The sequence below is a fragment of the Vicugna pacos genome, chromosome 2 (assembly GCF_048564905.1).
Source record: "Vicugna pacos chromosome 2, VicPac4, whole genome shotgun sequence".
Lineage (NCBI taxonomy): Eukaryota > Metazoa > Chordata > Mammalia > Artiodactyla > Camelidae > Vicugna > Vicugna pacos.
This window is the reverse complement of record NC_132988.1, coordinates 9,565,304-9,593,026: the sequence shown is the minus strand read 5'-3', so window position 1 is coordinate 9,593,026 and position 27,723 is coordinate 9,565,304. Positions and strand designations below refer to the sequence as shown.

Sequence of the window (27,723 nt, the reverse complement as noted above, 5' to 3'; positions counted from 1 at the left end):
CAGTGACGGGGCGGGAGCCCAGGACGAGCCCCTGAGCCTGGGGGATGGGGGGGGGGTTTCCAAAGTGATTGGGCCGATGTTGGCTTCTGCCGATCATCTGGTTCCCAGTGGGGCCTTTTCGCGTTATTACTGCTTTGAGTCCCGTGAGCACGGTGAGTGTCAAAGTCAGGTTGTGGTAGCTGTCAAAAGCGTCACCGCCATCTCCTAACCGTTTCTGGTGGTCTGGGGTCACAGGGTGCCGCAGGGTAGGAGTGGTTTGGTTTCGGAGAACAGGCATCTCCAGGATCAGTTGCCTCAGGGTGGGTGACTGGGTGGGTCTGCCCCGCCCTGCACATTGAGTCCGGTCTGGACTTGTGCTCCCTGAGACCTCTCCTGAGGAAGTGACGGGGGTGCCGTGGAATTTGAAGAGTGAATTTAGTTAGTTGAAGTGAAGGGTAAAGTGGTCAAGGATTAAGGAGGAGCCAGCGAGGAGGCCATCAAGGCTGAGGAACTTGGTACCTGATGCAGGAGCGAGGTTGGTGTGGCTGGCACCTGGGCGGAGCAGGGAGGTGCAGAAAGCAGGAAAGGTGAGAAACGGCCTTCAGGAAGCTGGGGAGATGGGCGAGAAACACTGCTGGCAAGACCTTTCAGTCAAAGGTAAAGAGTTTGGTCTTTATTAAGTGCAAAGGAAATCTAGTGAAGCATTTTTAACCATTAACGTGATATAATAATATTTGAATCTTGAAAGAATGGCCATGATTCATGAAACAGGTCTTTGAGTGCCTTTAAGAGATCCAAGAAGTCGTGCGTGGCGGGCAGGTAAATACAGGTGCAGGTTAGAGAATCCTCAACAGATACTGTGAAAGTTGTGGTCCCTAAACATTTTGAATTGCTGGTGGCAGCAGCTTCCCCTCTTTTTGTTCTTTTACTGTGGGGTGAGTATACGGTTTTAATTTAAATACTCTAAGATACAAAATAATTACTATATTATCATTCCTATTCACAGTTGATGACATACAAAATTCCTTAAGAAGGGAACTTTTTCCTTTTGATACTGAATCCTGAAAGGTTGACCCTGCTTTGCAGGGTACAGCAAAATTCAACAGGATGGGGCCAGTTTACCTATAAGTGCTAATTAACCTGAAGAGTTCATTGTTATACACTGAATCCTTCCTCTGGACCCATGGCTTTTAAGAATGACCGTTGTCTTCCCGACAAACTACTTCAGAAGTTATCTGGCTTTTGTTACCGAGCCCAAACTCATTCTGCTGTCTGCTCGACAGGCCAGGAAATCCAGAGATGAGGTGTTGGGACAAGGAATAGCAACTTTATCCAGAAAGCTGGCAGACCAATAAGATGGCAGACTAATGTCCTGGAGAACCATCCTACTCAAGTCAGAATTCAGGCTCCTTTTATACTAAAAAGGGGAGGGGGTGGTTGTTGCAAACTTCTTGGTGTAGGAATTTTTTGTTCTTGGAATCCTTTGTTCTTGAAGCTGTCCACCTGGATCTGGTCACGGTGCCCTTGTGAAACTGCCAGCAAAACATGACACTTTCTTTTCTGCAACTTGTTGTCTTTATATAAGTGCAAAAGTGTTAATATCCTTAAAAGTTAGAGCCTTGAGAATGGACTGTTCTGTATATTTCAGGCTATAGGCAACATTCTTTAACAAAAGGTGCAGAACCAGCAAGACAGCCTAGAAAACAGGGCACAGGGTTAAAGTCAAAGGAACAAATCTAATATGATGTCAGATTTGTTCTTTTCTATTACAATTTTACCCCCTTACACCTTCTTTGTAGAACTAAAGCTGTTCTAAATTTATCAGTTTCTCAACCAAGGAATATTGTTTTATGCGTGTTGCTCTCTGGGATGCTTTATAGTCTTGAGCTCTGGGTGCTTCATCTTGTTTTAGCAGGTTGCTCTTCCAATGCCTGCCCTTCACACATATACATAAAGGCTTGCAAAGGCACATGACAAGCTTTTTATATGTAGTGTGGAACATATATATGTATGTGTATATATATGAATACACACATGCATCTATATCTATAGATATAGATATCTATATATGCACATATACATGAATTTATGTGTATATTCATCTAAATGCCTATTTCTGTTTCCTACAAAAGTGAGATTTAGAGGGAGCAGGTCTAAGTGTCTCATTTTGTTTTGTATCATTTGTAAAGCTTTAAAAAATTTTTAATTAAACAATTAAAAAATTTAAATTTAAAACAAAACAACACTAAAATATATGGACTTTGCTATTTGAAAAGAACTTTTTAAAGAAAAAAAGCCAAGTTCTTTTGATACAATTATTTTTAGAATAAATATTCTGCGTAAGTATGATAGTAAATAAAAGAAAGAAGAATTTTATGCAGGTACTTTTTTCTCTTCTTAAAAATAAGTAAACAGAATGATTTTCAAAAGTCCTTGAAAAGAAAGGAGAGAAAGTTGAGAGGGACTGAATTCAGACTTTGTTAATACAGAGAAGTACACAGGTCTCTGTTTAAGTAAGCTGAAGTGGTCATCACTACACCATCTGCTTCCATGAGGTTCCCAACACAGGTTCCCACGCCTGACGCACAGTGAGGCCAAACCAAAACGTTTGGAGCAGAGAAAGGTTTATTATAGGGCCAAGCGAGGGGAACAGGTGCTGTGCTCAAAAACCCAGAACACCCCAATGGTTTGGGGGAGAAATTTTTATAGCCAAAACGTGGAGGGGAGAGCTGCAGGGTGTGGGACTTTCTTCTCATAGGTTAGTGGTGAGGTCACAGGGCTGTGCTCCAGGAATCTAGTGCTCAGACTGAAGTTACCATCCTCCACCTGGGTGGGGCCTTGGTTCCTGCAGAAGCGATTGTTGTGTATATTCCTTCTGAAGCAGCCAGGAACCTGCCTCCTCATTGCACTGTTGTTTCTTGAGTGCTCCTCCCTTGTTTCTGCATTACCTCACTTTCCTGATTAGCAACTGTTTGAATCTGCCCTTTGGTACTCATAGAAGGAAGGTCTAAGAAGCTGAAGCCTTTTTTCCTACAAACAAGAAATAAGGGACATGGAAAGGACCTGCACCTAAGAGGGCCCCACAGGGTTGTTCTCAAGTTTCAGAGGCATAAACCCATGGAGCAAAAATTTTTCTTCGTTTTTTAGTTGCAGATCAGGAACCTTTTTTATTCTATTATAAAATAGGTGACTTTAATAAGCTGTTTAAAACTCCACTTATATCCTAGTGCTTAAGAGCTCATTTGGAAGGTACTTGGCTTTGTATTCCAACTGTATCAGTTTACTAGCTGTGTGACTTCAGGTTACTCTCATTTTCTTAGTTCCTGTTTTCTCATCTAACGATGGGCTAAGTGGTACTTAATCCCATAAGGTTATTGAGAAACCACTTTGCAAAGGCTAGACCCCTTCTTTTTTCTCTCCCTTCCTTACTAACAAGTGTTCTCTTTAAATTAAATTAAAACTAAATAATGAAAAAGAAACAAAGGCTCAGACATTCCAAAATCAGAACTCCAAAAATCATGATATGAGTAAGTCATGTACAATCTCATCACAGGAAAGAATATTTAGAAAACATCATTAAAAAAAAAATCATATTGCAAGTTTAGAACTTTTTCATTTTTCAAAGCTAATATTATTAAAAGATTTTTTCCAAATGCTGAAGAATTGGAAATATTTTTGTTTTGTTTGTAGTATTTGAACTTTCCATGACACTTGAGTCTCAGTTTATACAAGTCATATTTAGTTAAGTGTAACTGTTTGAGTTATGGAACACAAAAGCTTTGTGTACAATGCACTGGAAGAAGATAGTTTGCAAACTGACATACTAACACACCCTTACAGGAAACATTCCATTAAAAATAGAAAAACTGAGAAATGGCTATATACCAATATATTTTTTGCTCTTACTCAATACCAAGTTAAAAACGTTTTTAAGCAAAAAACAACTAACCAACAATAACTTCTGGACTCCAGAAGACACCAGCAGTCAACTTCTCAACAGTGAGACTTTGGGGTTTTTGTTTTGTTTCGGGGGGCGGTAATTAGGGTATTTATTTTTTGTTACCACTTGAGCTATATATACCCTCCAACAACAGTGAGACTTGATAAGGGCCTGGTTACCTGATAATATTTACTATCCTTTAATTCTTAAGGAAAAATCATAGAGATGAACAGATATTTCTAAACATATAGGACAAAAATTTCACCTCCCCCCATAATATTCACAGTAATTGGGAATTCCAGAATAGAAATATTGTTATAGTAAAAATCCTTATAGGTAACAAAATGTATGTTTTGTTCTAAAACAAGTTAAAGTTGTTTACAAATTTGAGTATCGTCAGAAGCTCCATGCAGTTCACATATATTATAATCTTAGATTCCTCATTTACATAAAATAACTAATATGAAGGATGCTGAAACCCCCACAGTGAGACAAAGGCAGCATCTGCTTCCAGCCGCAGCCATCAGTGAGGAGGAAGCACACAGATATACAAGATCACCTCCTCACATGCTTCATGATGGCTTTATGCTTATTCTGTGGGTAAATGTAAGGACAGATAAGCTTTAAGAAACTCCCAAGTTAAAAATTTTGAAGGATATTATACGACCTCTTACATTGCAAGTGCCACAAAACAGTTGATATAAGATACTATGAGAACTTGCAAAAATAAGAGTATTGTAATCATCCAAAAGGTAGAGAGTCAGGAGATGGTGTAGGTAGTCCTTATACGTTCTAGTGTACAATCAGATGACAAATTTCCAGAGGTGGTTGACAGGGGCCAGAGCCTCAAATTATCAACCACATTATCTCTTACCAAGACTCCTCAAAATCCAATTATATAATTTTATAGTAGGGTGAGAGCTTAGATATAGAAAGAAGCCAGGGCTAGAATCCAGTGTTCTGTCCATGATCACCCTGGCCAGGTGGAAGCCAATCATGGAAGATGGGATATAGATCCAGAGTTTAGGGAGTGAAGTCATTTGGTGATGTGAGAACAAAGGGAAGAAAAGGAGGGCTGGAACTAAGGGTCCAATGTCCTAAGACAAGCTCTAGTTACTGACAGGATGACAGCTAGTTTACTAATTTTTAACTTTTGCCTCAGGCTCTGACATGGCTCAGATCCTGTATTTACCTAAAGTTTGATATTTTGCTCATCATGCATTGTTTGGTGTTTAATTTTTTTACATGGCATTAAAAGATACACATTACTATATATAAAATAAGTAAACAACAAGGACCTACCATGTAGCACAGGGAACTACATTCAGTTTCTTGTAATGAGCTGTAATGGAAAAGAATCTGAAAAAATATATATGTATGTATAACTGAATCACTTTGCTTTACACCTGAAGCTAATATTTTAAATCAGCTACATTTCATTATATTTAAGAAAGGCATTAAAAAATGGTGTTACTTATCTAGATTACTGAGGTTTTGAGCACACTGTTAAATGTTGCGCCTACTTATTCAAGTACTGGCCCTGGGAAAGAGTGAAAATGGTGAAGGGACCAAAGCCTTCACTGATTTCACAAAATTTGGAAGGGACTGAGCCAGGAAAGAAGGGATCAACATTTACAACTCTTCTTTGATCCACTACTCTGCTCCACTTCAGTGACTCATCCCATAGCCCCAAATTGTGGTGGCACCATTATTTCTGGTCCCCTCAACCATCTTGATGAAACGATATAAAATTTTTCCTTTGTGTTCTGAAAATGCTAGAAATTGCAAAGAACTTTTAATAGAAAAAAGAATAAAACAAACACCAAATCACAAAGAAGGTAAAGTACACATAGTTTAACACTCCTCTGGTCTCCCCCTCCAACTTGCCAGTGAAAAAAATACGGCTCCATTGCCATGGACTTGTTCTGGTGTGCCACCTTCAGCAAATGTGTCACTGATTGTTGAGAGACTCTTTGCCTTTCCTCTGATAATCTTGAGTGAGGTAAAAGATCTGCAGTGGCAGGGTACGATCAGTCTTAAAAAGGAACAATGGAAACAGAGACAAGTATCAGGAACACATCTACCATACTGTGTTCAACAATCTGAATGTTTCTTATACAAGTAAGGACAACTAGAACTCAGATCACTGAGTGTTTTATTGAACAGTTATTGAAATTATATGAGCAGATGTGCATAACCATTTAACTACCTTACAATGGGAGGGGTGGTTTTTAACTTTTTCTGTGAATATGGGAACCTGTACTTGCAAAAGTGTAGGCTTGTAGTCCATGAAATATACCTGAACTGTATATTGTTTTTTTTCTCTTTTTGTACAAATTACATAAATAAGTACATACATGTTTTAAATATAATTGTAAATGGCTTGTGTTTCTACTGAAATGCACTTGTGTAAAGGAATTATAATTCATCCAGAAATCATTTAGAGTTTCCCCAAAATATCCAATTTAAATAATGAAATAACATGTTTCATAAAACATCTTTTGTGTGTGAATTTAATTACAGTACTTTGTATAATCACCTCCCATTGCAAAAGACACTGTTAAGAAGCTATGAAAGGGAGACAAACATTCATGATGTCAGAATTTCTATTTCAAATTCTTCATACATTAATCCCAATCTTTTATTTTAGCCAAATAAGAGATAATGGTTTATGGCTCTAGAATGTTTATAAAGTAAAATTTCTAGTCAAGACATGAGTATGTAAATTTCATATCTGGAATTATCTTAACTGTAAAATAATAAAAACTTTATGGCGCTGAGCTAAACAGTCTTTGAATAAATACAAATTAAGAGCATATTTAACAACTTTGGAACAACTGATTATCGTATCAATACAGTTCAGACAGGATAGTTTCCTTCTTAGGTAATCAAATATTTGAATTCCTTCTGATTTTTTATTTACACGTCTCATCACAAGTTGAATAACATCAAAACAAAGCCTAGCAGAGTGCTGAGCACTCATGTATTAGAGACAGACCCTGCCCTGCTTGAGACTTCATTGGCATAGGTGTATTTTAAATGTCAGTTTTAAGTTAGCTTTTCTAAGAAGCTGTCGACACAAATGAATTAAGGACATAAAACAGAACTTCAAAGGAAATCAAACATTGGTTTCTTATGACTACATGTGGAGAAACAGGTTTTTGAAATGAACATTTCAGTTATAATATAAAATGAACTACAAGTATTTCAGACTTTGTTTTACAACTTTAAGTGGGTATTATTCAAAGTAAAAATAATGTACATAAACATTAAAGCCTATTATATAAAATCGGTAGAAATTAGTAACTTTTTTCTTAGTCTCTCTATATAATCAACGAACCAATTATTTTCTCTCTAAACTTTAAAGTCAAATAGTCAATGGAATTGATTTCAGATGTAGAATAAAAAGAAAATCACTCAAACATATATAAAGTAATTTTAATGCCTTTGGAAAACAATAGGAATGTGAAAGAACAATTTTAAACTCTTGCACATTTTACTATCAGAGAGTTCTAAGACATTAAAACAGTTTTTCTTCTTAACTCAGGTAAGAATAATAATGTGCAGAAGAAGAGAGAATTTTGTTATGCAAGCAAATAAATATACTTCAAACTGGACTGCTTTTGAATTTATGTTATTTTGCCTCTAAAGAGAAACCAGGAAGAAGAGAATCCTGTGAAGCTAATCAAACATCCCAGGTGCTTTCAAACAACTCCTTTTCGTCCAGGAACTTCTAAGCAATCACACAATTACATCTTTTCCTTCACTCTTCTTCTGACAGACCCGGTGAGGTTAGACAGAAAAAACCCTGTATTTGGAAGCAAAAGAGAAACAAACGTAATAATAAATGCTATGCAGCAGACCAGTTTACTCATGCTTAATTTCTTTTTCTACCCACTGAGTTACGAAAATTTACCAGGTTTTTCAGTGCTGAAAGATATTTTCTTACCTTTCAATATAAATATAGCAACTGTATTTCTTAAAAGTTTCAATTTATACAATTAGAGAGTTTTTTTTTTTTTACATTAAATGATTGTTCCCCTAATAATCTTCACTTCTCAACGACCTACATTGGTAGTCTCAACTATTTTTCTTAATGCTTTGGGGTTTTAATTTTTTTTAATTTTTAAAATTTATTTATTTATTTCGAGTTTCATGGTTTTATTCACACAAATACAACGTGCACGAGCTGTCTATTCATTTTCTTCGCTGCGCAGCCTGGCGTTGGGATTGGTGACTGATGGCCAGCTAGGCTGTTCTTTCCACAATGGCTTTGCGGTTCTCGGAGGAGACGTTGGGAGCAATCTCAGCACAGTAAGATTTGTTGCACATCAGCAGCACTTCGAGCTCCTTGACGTCGTGGACCAGGAATTTGCGGAAGCCACTGGGCAGCGTGTGTTTTGCTTTCTTGTTGCTCCCGTAGCCGATGCTGGACATCAGGATCTGGCCCTTGAACCTCCTGCGCACCCTGTTGTCGATGCCTCTGGGTTTCCGCCAGTTCCGCTTAATTTTGGCATATCAGTCTGACTGGTGCCGGATGAACTTCTTGGTCCTCTTTTTGACGATCTTGGGCTTCAAGAGGGGTCTGAGGGTGGCCATGATGCTGACTAGGAGATGGCTTCCACCTCCACAGGTAGTGCCGAGGAAGAAGGGTGCGGATTTTTTATTTTTTAATATATGCTTTTATTTATATTTTGCATAATGTAAAATTCTACTAAATAAAGCAGCTTGGCAAAAACAAAACAAAACAAAAAAACACATTCATTCTGTCCTGTAAGTGAAAGCACTCATCTTTTCTCTCTGGAAGGAAGTTCTAGGTCTCTCTTTATTGCCTGACTTTGATCATGACCATGGACGGCAATAGTCAATCTAGAATGGTATGGTTCAACGTTTGTTTCCAGTCTTTCTTTGCTTGCTTTTTATATTCTCCAGTTTAGAGTTTGGCATTGTCTTCTCTGCTGTCAGAACATTAAGCTGTCCACTATGTTGGAATAATGTTTTCCTCATTCTGTTTTACTGTCTTTTGAAGATCATCATTCTTTTCTTTTACAATTTCAATGTCTCAAAATATTCATTTTCCTTTTCTTGGTTCTGATTTTTTGTTTCTCTTTCTTGTTTCAGCCTGACAGTTTCTTTCTGCAACATGTGGGTTTTATGCAACAGGTCTTTTTCATGACTATGAGAAACCTCAGCACTCCTTTCCTTATTAGCCATTTCTGTCTCCTTTTGTTTGGAAAGGTGATTGGCCAGGATTTCATCTTGTAATATTTTGCATTCTGCTCTCGAGAACGTTGCCTCTGAGAGTCATTTTGCTTTTCTACAACCTGATTTGGATTATTTCTTATACCCTTCAGTTCCATTTCCAGGGCTCGGAGAGTGAGTTCAAGCTGCTGCTTCATTTCAGCTTCTTCACTATATCGCCCTTCTTTTCTTCTTAAATGCTCCCTAGTTTTTTCATCTAACTTGGTATTTCTCCTCTTCTCTTTCTCTTGTTTTATGGTGAATCTGACTCAGAACAAGGCCTGCTATTTGATATTCTTCTGGATATTTATCTTGTTTGTTTGTAACATATTCCTCCATCTCCTCATTTTGCCTGATTCTCTGTGTTTATTTCTATGTCTTAGGTAAGTATGTTACATTTCCCAATCTTGGAGAAGTGGCCTTATGTAGACGACATATGGGGCCCAGCAGCACACTCCTCTCTGTCACCAGAGTCATGTGCTCTAGTGTGCCCCCTAGATTGGTTGTGTGGGCTCTTCTGTGGGTGTGTTGGTAGGTGGCTTCAGCCCACAGCCCGACTGGCTGCCAAGCCCTGCCTCATGTAGTGGCTGCCAGTCCACTGGTGGGTAGGGCCAGGTCATGGTGAGGCTAGGTATGTGGCCTGGGGTCCCAGGGCTTGTGCCAGCCATTGGGTGTTTGGGGCTGGGTACCAGCATGGCTGCCTGTGTGTCCAAGGGAGTCCTGGGGCTGGTCCTAGGCAGTTTGTTTTGACCACCTCCCAAAGACATGAAAGCAGCCTCTTGCTTTATTTCTAGAAACTTCTACCTCCTTCATTTTTCATTTACCTGACAGTCATGATGGGGTGTTAACTATAATTAATTTAGCAGCAAGAATATGCAGTATGCCTCTTCTAGGAGTCATCTCTCAACTCAGACTGCCAAAAATTTGAACATAATGAGATGGGTTTTTTTGCTTATGAGACAGGCAGACTAAAAGTATTGATGATACTCAGTTTTGGGAAGAGTATGGGGAATAGACATTCTCATTACTTGTTATTGGAAATGCAATGTGGTGAAGTTTTCTAGACAGCAATTTGCCACTAAGTACCAATGTTTAAAATATACATAACCTGGAGGGTTACTTAAAGTGGTGATATGAAGAACTCTGTGGTCCCTGTTCCCTGTGAATCAACCGTAGCTGGTGAAAATTATTATTATTATTTGTAATATTTAAAGCCTCTGGAAATTGTTCTAAGAGAATAGAGCAAACAGAGAAACATTTATTCAGGTGCTATAGGATGGATGTTTGTTTTCCCCCAAAATTCATATGTTGAAACCTAATTTCCAATGGATAGGGGCCTTTGGGAGGTTATTAGGTCATGAAGGTGGAGATTGGGATTAGTACCCTTACAATGTAGAACCCACAGAGCTCCCTTCCCTTACCACCATGTGAAGACACAATAAGATGACCATCCATGAACAAAGAAGTAGGCTCACACCAGACATTGAATCTGTTGGTGCCTTGTTCTTGGGTTGGGTAGTACAGTGGTACTTATTTAGTGAAAAAAAAAATCCACATAAGTGGACCTTCACAATTCAAACCTGTGTTATTCAAGGGTCCATGTTCATGTGTTGGAAAACTTAATTGTCAAGATGACAGTACTTCCCTGCAGATTAAACAAAATGCTATTCAAGTCACAGCTGGCTCCTTGTAGAAACTGACAAGCTGATATGGAAATTCAGGGGAACCAAAATAACCAAAACAATCTTGAAGAGCTACAAAATTGGAGGACTCACACATCCAGATTTAAAAACTTGCTACAATACTGCCATAATCAAGACAGTATAGGATTAGTTCAAGGATTGACATATAGATCAATAAAACAGAACTGAGAGTCCAGAAATAAAACCTTACATTTGTGGCCAACAGATTTTTTACAGTAGTTCTAACATAATTCAATGGGGGAAAGAATAGTGATTCCAACAAATGGTGCTAGAACAACTGGATAACCACATGCAAAAGAGGCTGAAACCCTTCCTCACACCAAATACAATATGTAACTCCAAATGGATCATAGACATAAATGCAACAAAACTATAAAACTCTTAGAAGAAAATATAAATGTGAATATTTGTGATCGTGGGTTAGTCAGAGGTGTTTTAATATAACATCTAAAACACAAGCAACCAAAGAAAAAATAGACAAATTAGGTTTTAACAAACTATAAACTTTTGTGCTCAAAGGACACCACCAGGAAAATGAAAAGACTACCAACAGAATGGAAGAAACTAATTTGTAAATCATATATCCAATAAGGGCCTTGTATTCAAAATATATAAAGAACTTTTACAACTCAAAAATAAAAAGACAAGTCAATTGGAAAAAATGTGCAAAGGATTTATATAGACATTTCTCCAGAGAAGATAGACAGATGGCTAATGAGCACATGAAAAGATGCTCAGCATCCTTAGTCATTAGGGAAATGCAAATCAAAATCACAATGAGACACCACTTCACATCCATTAGGATGACTATAAAAACAAGTATTGGTGAGGATGTAGAGAAACTGAAACCATTCTGTATTGCTCTTAGGAATGTAAATTGCTGCGATCACTGTGGAAAATAGTTTGGCAGTTCCTCAATAAATTAAACACAGAATAACCATATAATCCAACAGTTTCACTCTTGGGTATACACCCAAGAGAACTGAAAGCATATGTTCAAGCAAAGACCTGTACACAAACATTCAGAGCAGAATTATTCCTAGTAGCCAAATAGTGGAAACACTAGATGACTGGATAAATGAAATGTGATTTCTCTATACAATGGAATTTTATTCAGCCATTAAAAAAGAATGATTTCCTAATTCATGCTACTACATGGATGGGTCTTGAAAACATTAAGCTAAGCAAAAGAAGCCAATCACACAAGAAAAAAAACACATTGTAAGTCTATTTATATGAAATGTCCAGAATAGGCAAATCTATAGAAATCTATAGAAAGTAGACTAGTAGCTGCTTAGGATTAAAGAGTTGGGGAGAAGTGGGGAGGACCTGGTAATGGTATGGATTTTGTCTTATGGGGAGATAAAAAGGTACTAAAATTGATTATGATGATGGTAGCACAACTATTTGACTACAGTAAGAACCACCGAACTGTATAGTTTAAATGGGTACATTATATGGAATGTGAATTTTATCTCAAAAAAATTGTTTTAAAGTGCGTATCTTAGTGATTCTACTTCTAGACAAGTTTTGTAAGAAAGTAAGCATACAGGTGTTCAGATGTGCATACATGTTCAATGCACCATTGTTCAAAACAGTATAAATAAGTAAATAAATATCCATCAACAGAGTTAAATATCCATTTAACAGAAGTTAAATGAAGGCTGTTCATACAATGAAAAAAAAAAGTCATACAGAATGACTGTCTCTGTATCTACAAATAAGTACATCTAAGTTTAGCAAGCTGTAATGAGGCAAAGTAGTAAGTGCATTCCACATGTGTTTACATAATATGTGTACGTATCATATATATAATTTTTGTATATATAAAAATGTTACTACAGGAGAAAAAGTGAGGGATAAGTATAAAGTTGAAAGCTCTAACACAATTTCAATGCGAACAAAATGTGAAATCTAAAGAACTCCAAAGTGACCCAAAAGTCACTCGGGCCAGTGTCATGAGAGACCTTCTATTTAATACACGTACACAGACATACACACTCATGCTCATACACACACATACAAAGTGACAATTGATCAGAGCCTTGACTGAGTAGGAATAAACTTGATAAAGAGAAGGGAAAAAAGAATCCTAGATCCTAGGTAGAGAAAATAAAATGTGTGAAAATTCTGAAGTAGAAAGGAATAGGACACATTTACAAACTCAACAGTTAGCTACAGGGAGTCAGACAGGGGTTGGGATGAGAGAGAAGTGCTTTTCCATGCCCAGTTTTGTGAGTTACATTAAGAATTTTATGTGAATCTCAAGTAGAATGAGAGATAACTAAAAGGCATTAAAGCAGCATGAAGCCATAAGATGAGAAATGGATAAAACAGCAAAAGTAGATATGAGGAAGTTGGTGCAAGGCAGACAGTACGTAGGTGTGGGTGGTGGGAACTGAAGACGAAATAAGTTCAGAGCTGGAAGACTGAATTTACAAACGGACAATGGCTAGACCATATATTAAAATAGAATTCTGACCCACAAACTCTGTAACAATTGGCCCCACATGGTGAGAATTTGGTCAATAACTGTCAGCTTCCCTAATATTTGCCCCTAATTCTAATTCAGGACTATCCAGAGAAAGCCATACAGGTTCCCCAAACCAATCACACAGGAAGCCCCACTTCTAGGTAACCTGCAATCAACTGTCCCTTACCAACAACCTGCAATCAAATTAGGTTTGAAGTTTTCCTTTTTTTTCTATGTGTTTTCCCACTCTCCTGCCTCTCTTTAATCCTCTGTCAACGCAAGTGATGGTGACTCCCTTGCTACAGCAAGCTATGAATAAATAGGCTTTGCTTCTCATTTGGATTTTTTTTTTTTCCTGCAGAGTATTAGCAGTGTAAAGAGGTAATTGAATCTAAAGGAATGGTTGAAATAGAGCAGGAGAGAGTAAAGAAAAACCCTAGCATGCAAGTCGTCCCAAGTAAGATTAAGCCTGCCTAGGAGCCAGAGGGTCAGCTAAGAATTTAGCAGGAAAGTTTAAGTGTGGTATCCTAGAATTTAAGAGAGGGATTTTACAGGCTGAGTCTTCAGTTGCTAAATTCTGCTGAGAAATCAGAGGGAAGGCCAAGAAAATGAAAATGATTGGTTATTTTAAAGAAATTGTAAGACAGATGAGAGTAGATTGAAATGTGAATGGAAAATAATGCATCGGAGACAAGGACAGAATCCTCGAGAGCTTTGACTGCGGAGTGTGTGCGTGTGTGTGTTTTACTGTGTAGTCTTACCAGCATTTAAACCTGTGCTGACATGACAATCCAGAGGGCAAGAGAGAATGAAGACAAAGTGTATGTGGCAGTTTTAAGATTCCTGAGAAAGTGGGAAGGGAGGGGGGGAGTCCACTCATGGATGGAGGCATGGTCCCGCCTTCGTGGCACTCAGAGGAAGAGGGTCGGGGTGAGCAGAGTGGGAGGCGGGTGAGGTGGGCTTTATACTTGGGAGCTGAGGGATATACCATGTGATGACTTGCATTTTCTCTGTGACGTGAGGCAAGGCCCTCTGCTGAAAATGAGGAAGATAAGGGTCTAAAATTTGAGGTGCGAAGAAAAAGTTAGAAGCCGTTAAGGTGGAGCGTAAGGCAAGTTGACCACAGAAATGTAGGTTTGCTAGACAGCATGGGATTGGATGAAGAATTCAAAGGGTTTCCAATCTGACTTCTTGGGTATACTCCAGCAGCAGTACCATGCCTGGTTGAAGACTTTAGGATTCTTCCAGAACAGTGAGATGAAGATAGAGTGGCAGGAAACTTGTAATACTGGCAGCAATTATGGAGCTAATCACAGTCTTAGCAGGAGAAAAGGACCAATCAATGGTCAATGCTCTGGAAGGCTGAAGGGGCTGGAATAGTGACAGTGGCTGACCAAGCTCCTGGCATGACCATGGGTGTGCAGGTGGACATGACCATAACCATGACCCCGTGGAGGAGATATAGCTCAAGAGAGTGATACTTAGCCTGCATGAGGTCCGGAGTTCAATCCCCATTATCTCCTAAATAAATAAATAAATGGAATTACCCTAAAAAAGAACCAAAAACCCCAAAAATAGTCATTGAATTATACACCTGAAATTAGTGGATTGCATGATATGTAAAATATGCCTCAACAGAGGCATATGTTGAAAAAAAAGAAATGTAGAAAGCACAAGATACATGGTTTGCATGATTAATTATTTTACTTACAAATATTTATAAATAATCTGAGTGGTAACAAGTAAACTATCAAGGATTTTAACTGTAAATTAGCAATATTCTGAGGAATTGTAGACACGCTTACAAGATTTTGACTGTGTCTGGTGACAACTGCGTATAATTTGTTAAGATCAGGAAGTTTAGAACTCATCTAACATTCTGATATTATTGGTATTGCGGAGGGAATTGTGGCGTTCAATACCACACATCACTATTAAAAAAAAGATACATCCAAGAATGAAATGTACTGAAGAAGTTAATAACAGGTGATTTTGTTTTTCTCAAGTCACCTAAAAAATAAAAATAAATAAAATAAATATTCTCTTGCTCTTATCTAAGATTAATCAATTTTTCAAATATATTACTGCCCTGTAATAATACAGTTAACCTGCTATCACTACATCACTAATTGAATACTTAACTGAGAACAAACAGAAAATTTATGCTACAAAGAAATTTTAGATTCCTGAAAATGACAGCGAACAGCTACTTTTTTTTTTTTGGTGAGGGGAAGTAATTAGGTTTTTTTTTTTTTTTTGGAGGAGGTTCTGGGGCTTGCTAAGCATGCACTCTAACGCCTGAGCTATTCCCTTCCCCGAGAACAGCTACTTTAAGTAAATATCTGCAAAAAGAATTATTCCACACTTTGTAATGAGAAATCAGTCTCCAAAGTGAAGAAAACTCTGAAATGAGGCTTTAGTCCATCATATACATATTTCGTATAGGGGAATATACATTTATTATAATAATATACAAAACAGCTATATTTTTATGCATTTATATATTCAATATGTTATAAATATTACCATTAAGGCATTATGGTCTTTATAGAAAAGTTTTATTTCATCAGTAAATTAGGGATTTTTCTTTAACATGGTCTTTGGATGCTGGACTATGTTTAAATGAGAAAACAGTAATTTTCTATATTTTGTTCAGTTTTAAGCAAGACATCCCACAGATATTATAGTCCATGCAGGAATCCCCTATACTTAAAGCTGCTCTCAGGCTGCTCATACACTATAAAGGTTTATAATCTAAACTTTAGGGGATGTCTGGTCTTCAGGGAGCCCATATTCCAATGCTGATAAAACTTGATGAAGTAAAGTAGAATATGATAAATGGCTTTAAAAAACCTACAGATAAAAATGTAGTGCGGGGGGGGAAGGTATAGCTCATTGATAAAGTTCGTTCAACCCCCAGTCCCTGTGTTAAAATAAACAAACAACCTAATTACGCCCCCCCAAATAAAACAACAACAACAAAAACAACAACAAATAAAAATACAGAGATTGTTAAGAGTGGAAGATTATTTTAAGCTACTTGGATCAGGGCAGGTCTCATACAGAAAATGGAATCTGAAGAGAACCCTGGGGGAGGGGAGGGGTTTCAGCTTGGTGAGATGAGGGAAGGATTTCTGGAAGAGGAAGCACCTTCCAGAACAGCACAGACGTAGGGAATCGAGAGTTCAGTTTGACAATTAATATCAGGAAATAAAGCTGAAAATGTGTGTTGGGGCCTGATGGTAGTAATTCCTGAATGCTAAGATAAACGTTTAATTGTATTCCATTCAGCAAGGTTTATGGAGTGCCCAGGCACCTTTTTCAGCTGAAGATACAAAGATAAATAAATACAAGCCACCATCGAGAGTTTAGCTCAGCTACTCCATGATATTGCTGCCAGGTGTGTGCTTTATGTGGCCCCCCAGCCCCTCCTGCACATGCCCTGGAGAGCAGTGCAGGGTCACAAGCAAATGGAAGTTCCTGATGTGACACACCCGCTCGACAAACAGCCCTTGTGACCAAGAGTCTCCCTGCCTCCCAGGCCCTGTTTACCTAATGTGCCCCTTAGATAAGACTCCCTGGGGCTGACCAAAACCATAACTCTTTTGGTTTGAAAATGAGACAGGAGGGAAGGGGGCAGGGCACAGCCATTCAAGGAATGACAGCAGTTAACACCAGGATGGTGGAGGATTCAACTCCCAGTTGGCCTTGAGGATTAAGATGGTGGGAGGTTTGACTTCTAGTAGACCTTGAGCTTCATTATATGCTCATTGTAACATATTAACATGGTGAATAACATGCTCACAGGCGCCATGATAGCCCCAAGACTAACCGCAAAAGGCCAAAGAATGTGTGGTGGCCCAGTTCCTGGGAGTCCCAGCCCCTCTCCCAGGGTAGTTGGCGTGTGAAGCTACTGAGCCCATAAAAACAGGTAACACCATGCCTGGCCTCCCTTTCTCACTCTCTCCTCTTCAGAGACGGCCAGCACTCTAAGAGCAGAAGAGAATAACCTTTGTTTTGTTGGAGGTTTAGCAGGACACCATGACTTAGCCCACAGGGATGGCTGCAAGAACAAAGAACGCCTGCAGCAAGAAGGTTACAGCAACCAACCACACCCCCTCCCTTATTTGCTGTATAAAAGGAGCCTGTATTCTGACTAGAGCAGGATGGTCCTCCAAGACATTAGTCTGCCATCTTCTCGGGCTGCCAGCTTTCCAAATAAAGTCGCTATTCCTTGCCCCAACACCTCGTCTCCCAATTTATTGGCCTGTCGTGCAGCGAGCAGAATGAGTTTGGATTTGGCAACATAAGAAGTGTGTACCTATTTTTACCTTAATGTGAGCACCCACCCACTCCCACACCTTGTGGCTTTCGAAACAGCCTGCACTCTACGCAGTATGTATGTCTCTAAATAAATCTACTTTTACTCAACGGTGGCTCACACTCGAATTCTTTCCTGCATGAAGCCAAGGACCCACACTTGGCGGGGCACGTCGCAGGGGCTCAATCGAAGCCTGGGACACGGCCCTCCTCATGCCCCACATCCGTTTTTCCTGCATCAAGTTCACCAATATGGCTCCAGCCCTGGAACCCAAAGCGCTCCACCCACAGGGCCTTTATAAGGCACATACCCCAGGTCCTGGCTGTTGTCTGCACACTGCCTTCTTCCCAGGGGGCCCCTCCAGGCATGCCGGCTACCTCCTCCAAGACCTGTAACAAACTTCTCTATTTCAACTTACCAGCGGCTGAAAAAAGGCTTACTGTTCTGCTCCACTTCACAAATGTTAATTTAACAAAGTCTGGACCCCTGCACTACGCCTTCAGAGAATTTTCAGGAAAGAGGGGAGGAACCCCATTAGCGGACATATGATTACCATGCAGTGAGTTCAGTACTTGCGCAGAAGTGTGCAAATGGTGCTGAGAACAAAAAATGGGCATCTAATATTGGTAGAGGTATCAAAATCAGGGAAGGTGTCTTGACGGATGACTTGATAGTGAGGGGAGAGAGTAAGGAAAGGACCCTGCAGGCAGAAGTGTAGCTTGAGGATTGGCAAGAGGTGAAGGATGGACTGACATGAAAGTAATGGTAACCACTCTAGCTACTGTGTGTTTATCACCTACTATGTGGTAGCTATGACGATGATAAGGTAAACACCATTACTAGCTCCACCTCACAGATCTGGAAGGGGAGGGAGGCTTACAGAAGATAAGTAACTTACCAATGATCAGCAGCGAGTCAGCCGTGTGGCCAGAGCTAGAATCCAGGCAGCCCAGTCTTAACTCTCCTCCCCTCGGAGAGAGGGCAGGGGAGAAGAGGCGGGGCTGGGCAGGGGCATTTTGTAAGGTGGTCCTTGCTAAATGATGGGCGTTCTCACTGTCCTGAAGGCCTCAGAGACAGTGGAGGATTTTAATCAAGTGATCATGATCGGATTTACAGTTTAAAAAGATCAGATGCTAAAACAAAAAAATGGACTTTCCGGAACCAGTGCTGGAGGCTGGAGTGATCAGGTGTGGAGGTGATACTGGAGAGACATGATGGCACCAAGACAGTAGTAACAGAGATGAAAAGAGGAAGCAGGGGGTCAGGTAGAAGGGGCAGGCCTGGGCAACCAAAAAGAGCTGAACACTAGGGCACCGTGCTCAGAAACTTCTGCTGGGACAGGAACATGGGTGTTTCACCGCACAGGGCCTAATATATAGTAAACATCTAGTACATGATGGCTTTATAATCATCTTCCAGGTTTTGAGAACACAGGAGAAATACTTGAGAGAGAGGAATTAAAGACTTTACTTTCAGGTATTCATTCAATCACGCATCAAATATCTCTGGAGGGCTGACGACAGAGTCACTGGGCACATAGATGGGATCAAAGCAAAGTCCCCATTATCCTGGCACTTACGTTCTAATGGAGAGAGGCAGACACTAAACAAACAAGAAAGTAAACATATGTTCCGTCACATGGCGTTAGGTGTTATGGAGAAAAATAATCCAGGAAAAGGAAAACAGTATCGGGTAGGGGAAGGAACTGTTCTTTTTTTCTTAAAGATGTTGAAGGAGGGTTAATAGTGGCCGCACTTAGGCTAACAGATGGCTTATTCTTATGCTTGCCCTTGAAACGGTCGACTAATCTGACTGACCGGTTGCTGCTCACAGTCCCAGGCCCGCTGTTAAAACTAAAGCTATTGATCTTACTGCTTCTGCTTTATTCCAGTAATCAAAAGCAATACTCATACTTGGTTTCTGAGTTGTTCTCAGGGAGGTCACAGAACTGTAACCTTACGAAGTAGGCCAAACACCCAGAAGACCACGCCCTGGGCGCTTGTGAGATAAAGAGATGGAAAGAGTGACAACTGCTGGCGTCTATAGAATCGGTCACCTGGAGGCATCATGACGCCATTCTAAGTCTTCTGCTGAGAAAATGATTGTTGATTGTTATCAGTACTTCATTGTTTGAGCTATGGCTATATAACCGCCCCGCCCCATCCCCAAGGAGGGTTCACAGTTTTAAAGGCACCAGCCTGCTGCAAGTCCCCTTTGCCCGGCAAAGCAATAAGGCTGCCTCTTTTCTTCTGAGACCCAAGACCTGGACTCTGAGTTATTTGGCTTGTCAGGGACGGGGGCCATCTTTCAGCAAGAATGTGACCCTTCTTTTTTTAAATTTTATGTAATCTTTTTAGTTTTTCGGGGGGGTGGTAATTAAATTTATCTTACTTTATGCTGGGGATTGAACCTAGGACCTCAAGCATGTGCTCTACCACTTGAGCTACACCCTCCCCTCCGGCCCTGTTTTAAGACTTTATTTTGGTACTGCTTTTTTGCCAGCAGGGAAGTCCTTCCTGATGGCATCTATGGTATTGGAACAGAGAGTCGAGTTACAGGAGTAGCTGTGTGGAAGCCGTGTCGGCGACATGCCCGTGCACTGTGGCCATGGGCTTCCAGAATCTGCAGGGCAGCAGAGGTGATGCCAGGTTGGCAGCTGAACACCCCGTACGGGTCCTAAGAGGAAAAGTATCTCTTGTTCCAGAGATAGCCAGACGGAAGCATGCTGTCACTGAAACCAGGGAAATTCATTCTATGTTTTTCTTTTTTTTAATTAAAAAAAAATTTTTAGTTTTTTCTTTTTTGGCGGCGGGGTGGGGGGGGATTAGGTTTATCTGAGGTACTGGGAATTGAACCCAGGACCTAGTGCATGCTAAGCATGCGCTGTAGCACTTTGAGCTCTACCCTCCCCCCTCATTCTACCTTTTGACCCACAGAGACAACTGATGTGTTCACTGGATTTCAGAAGGAAGTCACTAGGGAACTTTCCCTGGGAAGCAGCATGTTGAAGACAGACGGGAGGAAACAAGTCACCAGAGTGCACTACGAGGTCAATGGTGCACCTTTTTTCTTTTCTTTTTTTTCCTAAGATGAAATAGATCAGTTTGGGTTTGTTTCTTTGTTTTTTGTTTTATGTTTTCCTTTTGTGTGTGGGTGGGGGGGTAGGTAATTAGGTTTATTTATTTATTATTATTTTTTAATGGAAGTACTGGGGATTGAACTCAGGACCTCGTGCATGCTAAGCGCATGCTCTACCACTGAGCTATCCCTCCCCCTGAAAGAGATCAGTTTTGACATCTTGAACATTCTGGGGAAGCGAGTCATTTCTGGATCACGGTGCTTGAGGTGTGGAGAGAGTAACCACGCCCAAGAGAGGAATCTCTTAATGGAAGACTAGGAAGGCAAAATAGGAGAAGTGTTGCAGATGAAGATGTTTGTAGTTTGAGGGCAGTGTCTGATTTTGAAGCTTAATTATCTCCATTTTCTCTGGGAAGAGGAATTATCTCTTGCTGTGAGTTGGATGAGGGGGTTAGAAAGTTTAAGGAAACTGGAGGTCATTAAAGGTTTGAAATACAGCTGAATGGAAATCGGAGGTGCATCAAAGAAGAGTTAACTTCCCAAGAGCCCTGCTAAAGGTGGTGATGATGTGCTCCACTGAAGTGGAGGTTCTGGGTGCAGCGTTGGCTTTCAGTTAAGCCAAAGAGGCAGAATGGAGTGAGAAGGGCCAGGACACCAGGACAGTTGAGTAAAGATTTTGGAGACAGAACAGAGGTTTGATCAGGGGGGTCAGAAGCCCATGACTGTAAGGGGGTAAGATTCAGGCAGAAAATAGACAACCAGAATCATTTACATTTGAATGGCAATCAAGGGTGATAAGAGAGTATTAACTGGTCTCAATTTAAGCTCATGTATTGAAAGGAACCTTTACCAAAAACATTTTCATAGCCGTTATCTCTGGGAAATGAAAATGAGGTAGGGTGACAGACTTTTACTTTGGACTTGACATTCTCCTAGACTGTTAGAAAAAAATGTCCTACCGTGAACATGTATTATAATAATTATTAAAAAGCTGGAAAGAATACATGTTAGCAGAGTGTGTAGTTACCAGGAGAGCGTATTTATAAATAAAATCGAGGCTGTAGTGAGACAATACTGTTGGAACAGGACAGCATTAGCACCAAAGCCCCTACCTCATTTCCGCTCTACTTCTCACACCGACCTATAAGCTTGGGTTTCACCCTTCTCTTGCTTTCCTTCACTCTAACCACTGAGGGCTGAAGGTGATACCAAAATATTTGTGAGAAAAAAGAAGCACGAAGAAAATTAATTTTACACAGCATAGATTTTCTATTTAACTACCTCAATTGTTAGGAAATCTCACTGAAGATCTTTGACAAGGACTCTGGGAGAAGGAAAAATTGACAGAGTAAAGGTAATAGGGCTTTCCCATCCTAAACCACACTAAAGGGTTAATCTGTAAAACTTCAAAGTCAACTGTTTACTTTACCTATCCTTTTACCTTCCTTGACCCTAACTGAGTCAAGTAACTTGTGATTTTTATCTAAAGCATGTAGGAAACAGAGGGGGGCAAATGAACAGGAGGTTCTGCGCCAGAGTTCTAACACCTGCGTTTACAGTGCTTTTATCCAGTTGTCAAAGTACCTGGTCGCAAGACATATTAAAAATGTGCAAGTATTTACAACAGTGAGAATCACGCTATCAAACCTGAAGGTAGCATTTTGCTGGCTGAGCAAGATCTTGGGAAACTATCTTAACGTTTATTTTGCACCGGCTTTTTATACTATCGCTGGATTCTAAAATGTGACTTCTACACATTCTTTAAAAAACTGTTAACTGGAATGCAGGACTGGTCTAAACACTGAGAAAATGGATGCTGTAACCTGAGCCATTCTTTAAAAGGATTACCCAACTTTTGTAAAGGATTGCTGTTCTTAACAGACTTATGTGGCTTTGACTCAAATTTCCCTTTGGTTTACAAATTTGGTTTACAGGTCAAAATTTTCCTTAGCTTTGACAATTCAAATGTCCCTAGTCTATCTTGTTTACTGGCAGCAGAGTTTTTATGGCAGGTGGTTTGTGGAGAAAACCAATATAACCTGTGGCCGACTAAGGGCTTTTGTTCACATTTGTGAGGTATCTTTCCCTGCATATGCAGGAATTCCCTCGCTACTGCAAGATGCCTCTTTTGTTATCTGTGGAGGGGGGCTGGAGAAATCTTGAACTTCTCCACCCATCCTAAGCACAGATTTTATCATTATTTACATAACAGACTGAAATGCATTATCTACACATACCAAAGGATGTTTTTCACATATAAAATCCTTTTAATGCATGTTTGAGTCCCTGTTAATTGGCTTCTCAAGAACTTTTTATTGTATCTTACTGGATTCCTCCACCAAATTTATTTTTCATGTTTTACTAGCAAAAACAAATTTGTTACAGATACAGGCATAGAGAACTTGGCTTTTTGTCTTGGTTCTCGTAATAAATGCTTATTACTGAACTGTTCTTCCTTCATCTGCTGTCCGACGCCAGGTGTTCACTGGCTGGAAAAGCGCGTATTAAAACAGGCACAGCAACCATTCTTCCCTCTGAATGAAAAATGCCATAAATACCCCAGTCCACAGGCCAACTCAATACACGAATTTAGCCATTGCCTATGTTCTGTTAACCAGCTGAAGGATATTTCTATGACTTATTTTTTTTAAAGGAAGATACATTTCATATAAATTAAAGAGCTTAAAATCATTACAATGGAATGTCTAGTTCCTTATTTTTTACTATGAAGTAACTTAAACAGGTGTTTGAAGTTAGTTGATTCAAGCAGTATTCCTGGTGGTGGTGGTGGTGTAAAATCATTGCTTTTTCCGTGAATGTTAAAAAGAGGGGAAAATGCTATTCAGAATTTATCCTTAAAGATGCAACCATCCAGACCAATTCTACTAGTGAAGCTGGAAAGCTGCCATGTCAGTAATATTAAGTTGATTTTACATATTAAAAGAAATGTTTTCAGAAAAAATTAACTACTAAGTATTGAGGCTAATACATCATCCATTTGGTGATATTGGGCAAATGTGTCCAAAAAATTTTTAGCACACAGTGGTCTTGATGGGAAATGTGCTTGTTCTGGAAAACATAGGGAGCTAGTCAGTGTTTTTCAAAACTCATTTTTAAAGATACCTTTATAATTAAATTCTCCTAGTGCTTGGTTCTTCACTTATGAAAATTCTCAAGCACATGCAACAATATTAATCCTCATATAGCTATCATTCAGATTCAACAACTACCAAGATTTTCCTCATCTGTTCCATTAAATGATGAAAGTAATTCCCAAACATCATTTCATGTCACTGTTACTATGCCAGCTGTGAGTATGCGTTTCTGAAACAGACATCACTGTCAAGCCATGATCACACATGCAAAATATGAATAAACATTCTCAGGGATATCTAATCTGGAACATTGCCCAAATGCAGTAAAACTCTTTCTATCAGAAGTACCTCAGGGGAAGGGGACTCGTGAATGGAGGGGTATACATCTCCTCTGAAGACAGTTGTATCTGGGCAGCTTTCTTCTCATTGCCAAATTAGCTGCAGGGGAAAAAAACGGAAAATATGAGAAGCATTTACAAAAAATTAATGTTGTTTAATTTGGAGGATGTGAGGGAACATTCTCGATCCAAATTATACTGTGATTATTTGCTATTTGTTCAGATGTGACTGTGATAAAACAAATTCAGGTGATGCAAATGCATGACAGGTATCCCTAACAGTTCATGTTTCTGGTATACACAGTGATTCAGTTATATATAGAGTCTTTTTCATATTCTTTTTCATTATAGGCTATTACAAGATATTGAATATAGTTCCCTGTGCAGAGGAGAAACATTTGAATAGCAATTGCTGGAAACAGTAAGAAAGGATCAGATGCTTTTGGAGTTGTTAATTTGAAATTTTTTCTTACTTATGTAAAAGGGCAGACCAGGAGCCCTCATTTGAAATAATCTCAGTGATCAAACTTCTGATTAACTAAAAGGAAGAGACTGAATATTTAATCACTTATGCACCATCTTCTGTTCTAAATGGGGAAGTATATTATCAACTGAATAATCTAACATATTTGGATATAAATATTGTCACCTTTCTATTTAAATTTGGTTGGCTTTTTCCTTAGAAAACTTTATATATAGATTATATATATCTATATATACTCTTTTTTTAAACTTGCCAGTGCTTTGAAATCTTAGATATTTAGTTTTGAAGTAAAAGCACTTTAGAATAACTTTGTTTACTAAATTCCTGGTAGTTAAGAACAACACAATTGATGGAATCCTTGAAAAATATGTCAAGTGAATTAACATTATTTATCTTGACCAAACATAATACTAAAAATGGCACCTTTTAAAGTGGCACATCTGACTATATATCTAGAAATAACAAATGTCTTTTTACTTACAAGGATAACATACCTATGCTAGCTTTGGGGTCAATTTTCTCTGAATTTAGAAAAATAGTGGTAAAATATTTATCACCATTTTAAAATCCAGCTATTTTTAAAAACATGCAAATAACAGACCTACCAGGATAGACAACAAATTTCTGAAATCCTACACACTTATCCTCAATTCCCCGAAGCACACCTCAGTGGTTTTTTAAAATTGAAGTATAGTCAGTTACGATGTGTCAATTTCCGTGTACAGCATAATGTTTCAGTCATACATATACGTATATGCATGCGTTTTCATATCCTTTTTCACTATAGGCTACTACGAGATACTGAATGTAGTTTATTTTATATATAGTAGTTAGTATCTGCAAATCTCGAACTCCCAATTGATCCCTTCCCACCCCAAGTGATTTTCAACACAAACACAGTCATGCTCGGAGGCCCCTGGGCACAAGCAGGCATAAAAAACAAGTTACTCGGTACAAAAGTGTCAAAGTCCTACCTGATCTCTGTCCGTGGATAAGGAGAGGACTCATCATAAAAATTACAAAAAGGAAAAAGAATTGTTGAAGTCTCATTTTTCTGCCACACTGCGCTGGAGCGACGGCGCGCGAGGTAAAGCGAGCGGTCCGAGCGGCCTGTGCGGTGTCCGCGGGGCTGTCCTCACATTCTGAGCCTCAGAGTCGGGCAGCCGCGTTCCCCAGAAAGGTTAATGATCACAGCAGACAAGGTTGCTGGTGCTCGGCCCGAGCCCCTCGGCCTCAGGCCCCTCCTCCACCCGCTCCTCCCGCCCTGGCCGCGCCCCTTTATTTCCATAAGCAAATATTGGTGAAATAAACCATTGAAGCGCCCCGTACTTTGGGAGGAACTGTCCCCGGCAAGCTCCGGGGAGAGGCCCGACCTGGGCCTGGGGAGTGTGCAGCGCAAAGCCTGGCCTGGCCTCCTCCCTCACCATTTACATCTGTTTACACTTTGCATTGTCCACCCAGGTCCCACATGCAGAAACACAGAGGAATGACAGGAAGTCTCCCATCCCTTTCGGAAGGAATTCTGAAGCTCTCACTTAGCCCGCCAGATGCTTTGTGGCAGAACATGTGCTGAAATGCTTTCTCTTTTCCAAACCTACTGCAAAGTGGGGCCCTCTTGCCCCAAATCTCTAAATTGCTTAATCTGTGTGGCCTGGCATCCATAAACATTCCTGGGATTTAGAATGCTCTGAAATAAATCTGAGAAATGTTTATATTTTTCTTTTGTAAAGTTCAGTTTCTAAAGCAGTGGAGATCATTTTCATTTTCATCTGTGGTACATCCAGGATTTTAAAAAAAGTAAGTTCAGGCAAGGCACAAACTCATCAAAGCTGTGTTCTGTTAAATGATTTACACATGGGTGGCAGATACAGCTCAGACACAGAAATTAGGAACGAGCTCAGAAGACAAAAGCAGTCTCGTGTCATCTTCTGCACACATGCTCCAAGATGCCTTGTTGTTTGAAGTGCGTCCTTGCCTGTTACACGTAGCTGATACCAATGAAAATGTCTGTACTTACTGTAAACTGAAATGCTAGTGTAGATACACTCAAATACAGGTAGATCCAAAATAGCAAATCCAGAGCATATGCAACTTGTGAATTGCCAGGAAGATTGTTGCATTTCCTGTCTCTCAGTTCAGGGAGTTGGTACACAACCTTGGGCTTCCTGAGTTTTGAAATGAATGAGTAATTTTCTTGATCTTAGATATCAGTGTGTAAGAAGCCCTGCCTGCATCCTTATGCGTGCACTTTGTAATGGGCAAGAGCACACAGAAACTCTTAAAATCACCTTCTTTAAATCCTGAGATTATTTGTCTGGGGGCTGGAAGTGTGGTGTTAAAGGGCACCATGTTGCCTCGCTGTATTTGTACATCACACGGTAAAATCAACGGAACACAAGTGTGGACTCGATATAAAAGTGCCTCGTGAATAGCAAAGGAATTGTTCGGATTTCCCTCCCCAGCAAACTTCTCTGTACACACTGGCAAACTGTGAGCTGACAAAGTGGAGTGTTGAATCGAGCAAACCATCAGGAAACCAATATAGATTTTGCCAATGTAACTTCAGGCCAAGCCTTAATACTATTCAAACGTATAATAGTGAGCTTTCTTTGTGGATAAGACGGTGACCACTACAAACTGCATATACTGACTACAATTTTATATTCCATTACCATATCATCGACAATGAACTCCTACCTAGAATATGGCTAATATAAGCGGAAGATATCTCCACTGGTCAGGATACAGCAAAGTGCTGTATTTAAGTCATTTAATCCATTTGAACATCAGTTTTCTTATTTTAAAAAGCTGAAATAAAATATACTAGCAAGATAATATATTATATTTATGGAAGTTAAGACATTATTTATTTATATAACTTACCATTATTCTTTCCAAAAATAACTCAAGGAAGAAATTGATGAGGTTGGTGATGGAGAAGCAGCAGTTGTTTTTTGGAGAACAGTAAGACAGTGTATAAAGGCGATGGGCAAGCTGAAATGCTAGACACCGAAGGGCAACGACATGTGACCCGGCATTTCTATGGGACGTGGGTCACCAGCGGTGGTCAA

At 39.6% G+C, this 27,723-nt stretch overlaps 1 protein-coding gene, 1 long non-coding RNA gene and 1 pseudogene across 3 annotated transcripts; 1 reads left to right on the top strand and 2 right to left on the bottom strand.

Moving 5' to 3' along the window:
- The first annotated feature begins 17 nt into the window (after nucleotides 1-17).
- LOC140699793 (uncharacterized) lies at nucleotides 18-7,781 on the top strand. Its single transcript, XR_012078032.1, has 2 exons — nucleotides 18-152; nucleotides 7,467-7,781. It is a non-coding gene; the product is annotated as an uncharacterized lncRNA (long non-coding RNA).
- Nucleotides 7,591-25,968, bottom strand: APELA (apelin receptor early endogenous ligand). Of its 2 annotated transcripts, none has more exons than XM_015244983.3 (3): nucleotides 25,627-25,968; nucleotides 24,179-24,268; nucleotides 7,591-7,727 (listed from the first exon to the last, which is right to left on the bottom strand). In XM_015244983.3, exons 1-2 carry the CDS (start codon nucleotides 25,700-25,702, stop codon nucleotides 24,180-24,182), a joined length of 165 nt encoding a protein of 54 aa, XP_015100469.2. In that variant the 5' UTR covers nucleotides 25,703-25,968; the 3' UTR covers nucleotides 7,591-7,727; nucleotide 24,179. The 2 variants fall into 2 exon arrangements, with proteins under 2 accessions (XP_015100469.2, XP_072828430.1); XM_072972329.1 differs by lacking the exon at nucleotides 7,591-7,727 and adding an exon at nucleotides 23,247-23,269.
- On the bottom strand, nucleotides 8,113-8,527 carry LOC102533121 (large ribosomal subunit protein eL32-like; annotated as a pseudogene).
- Nucleotides 25,969-27,723: the final 1,755 nt, after the last annotated feature.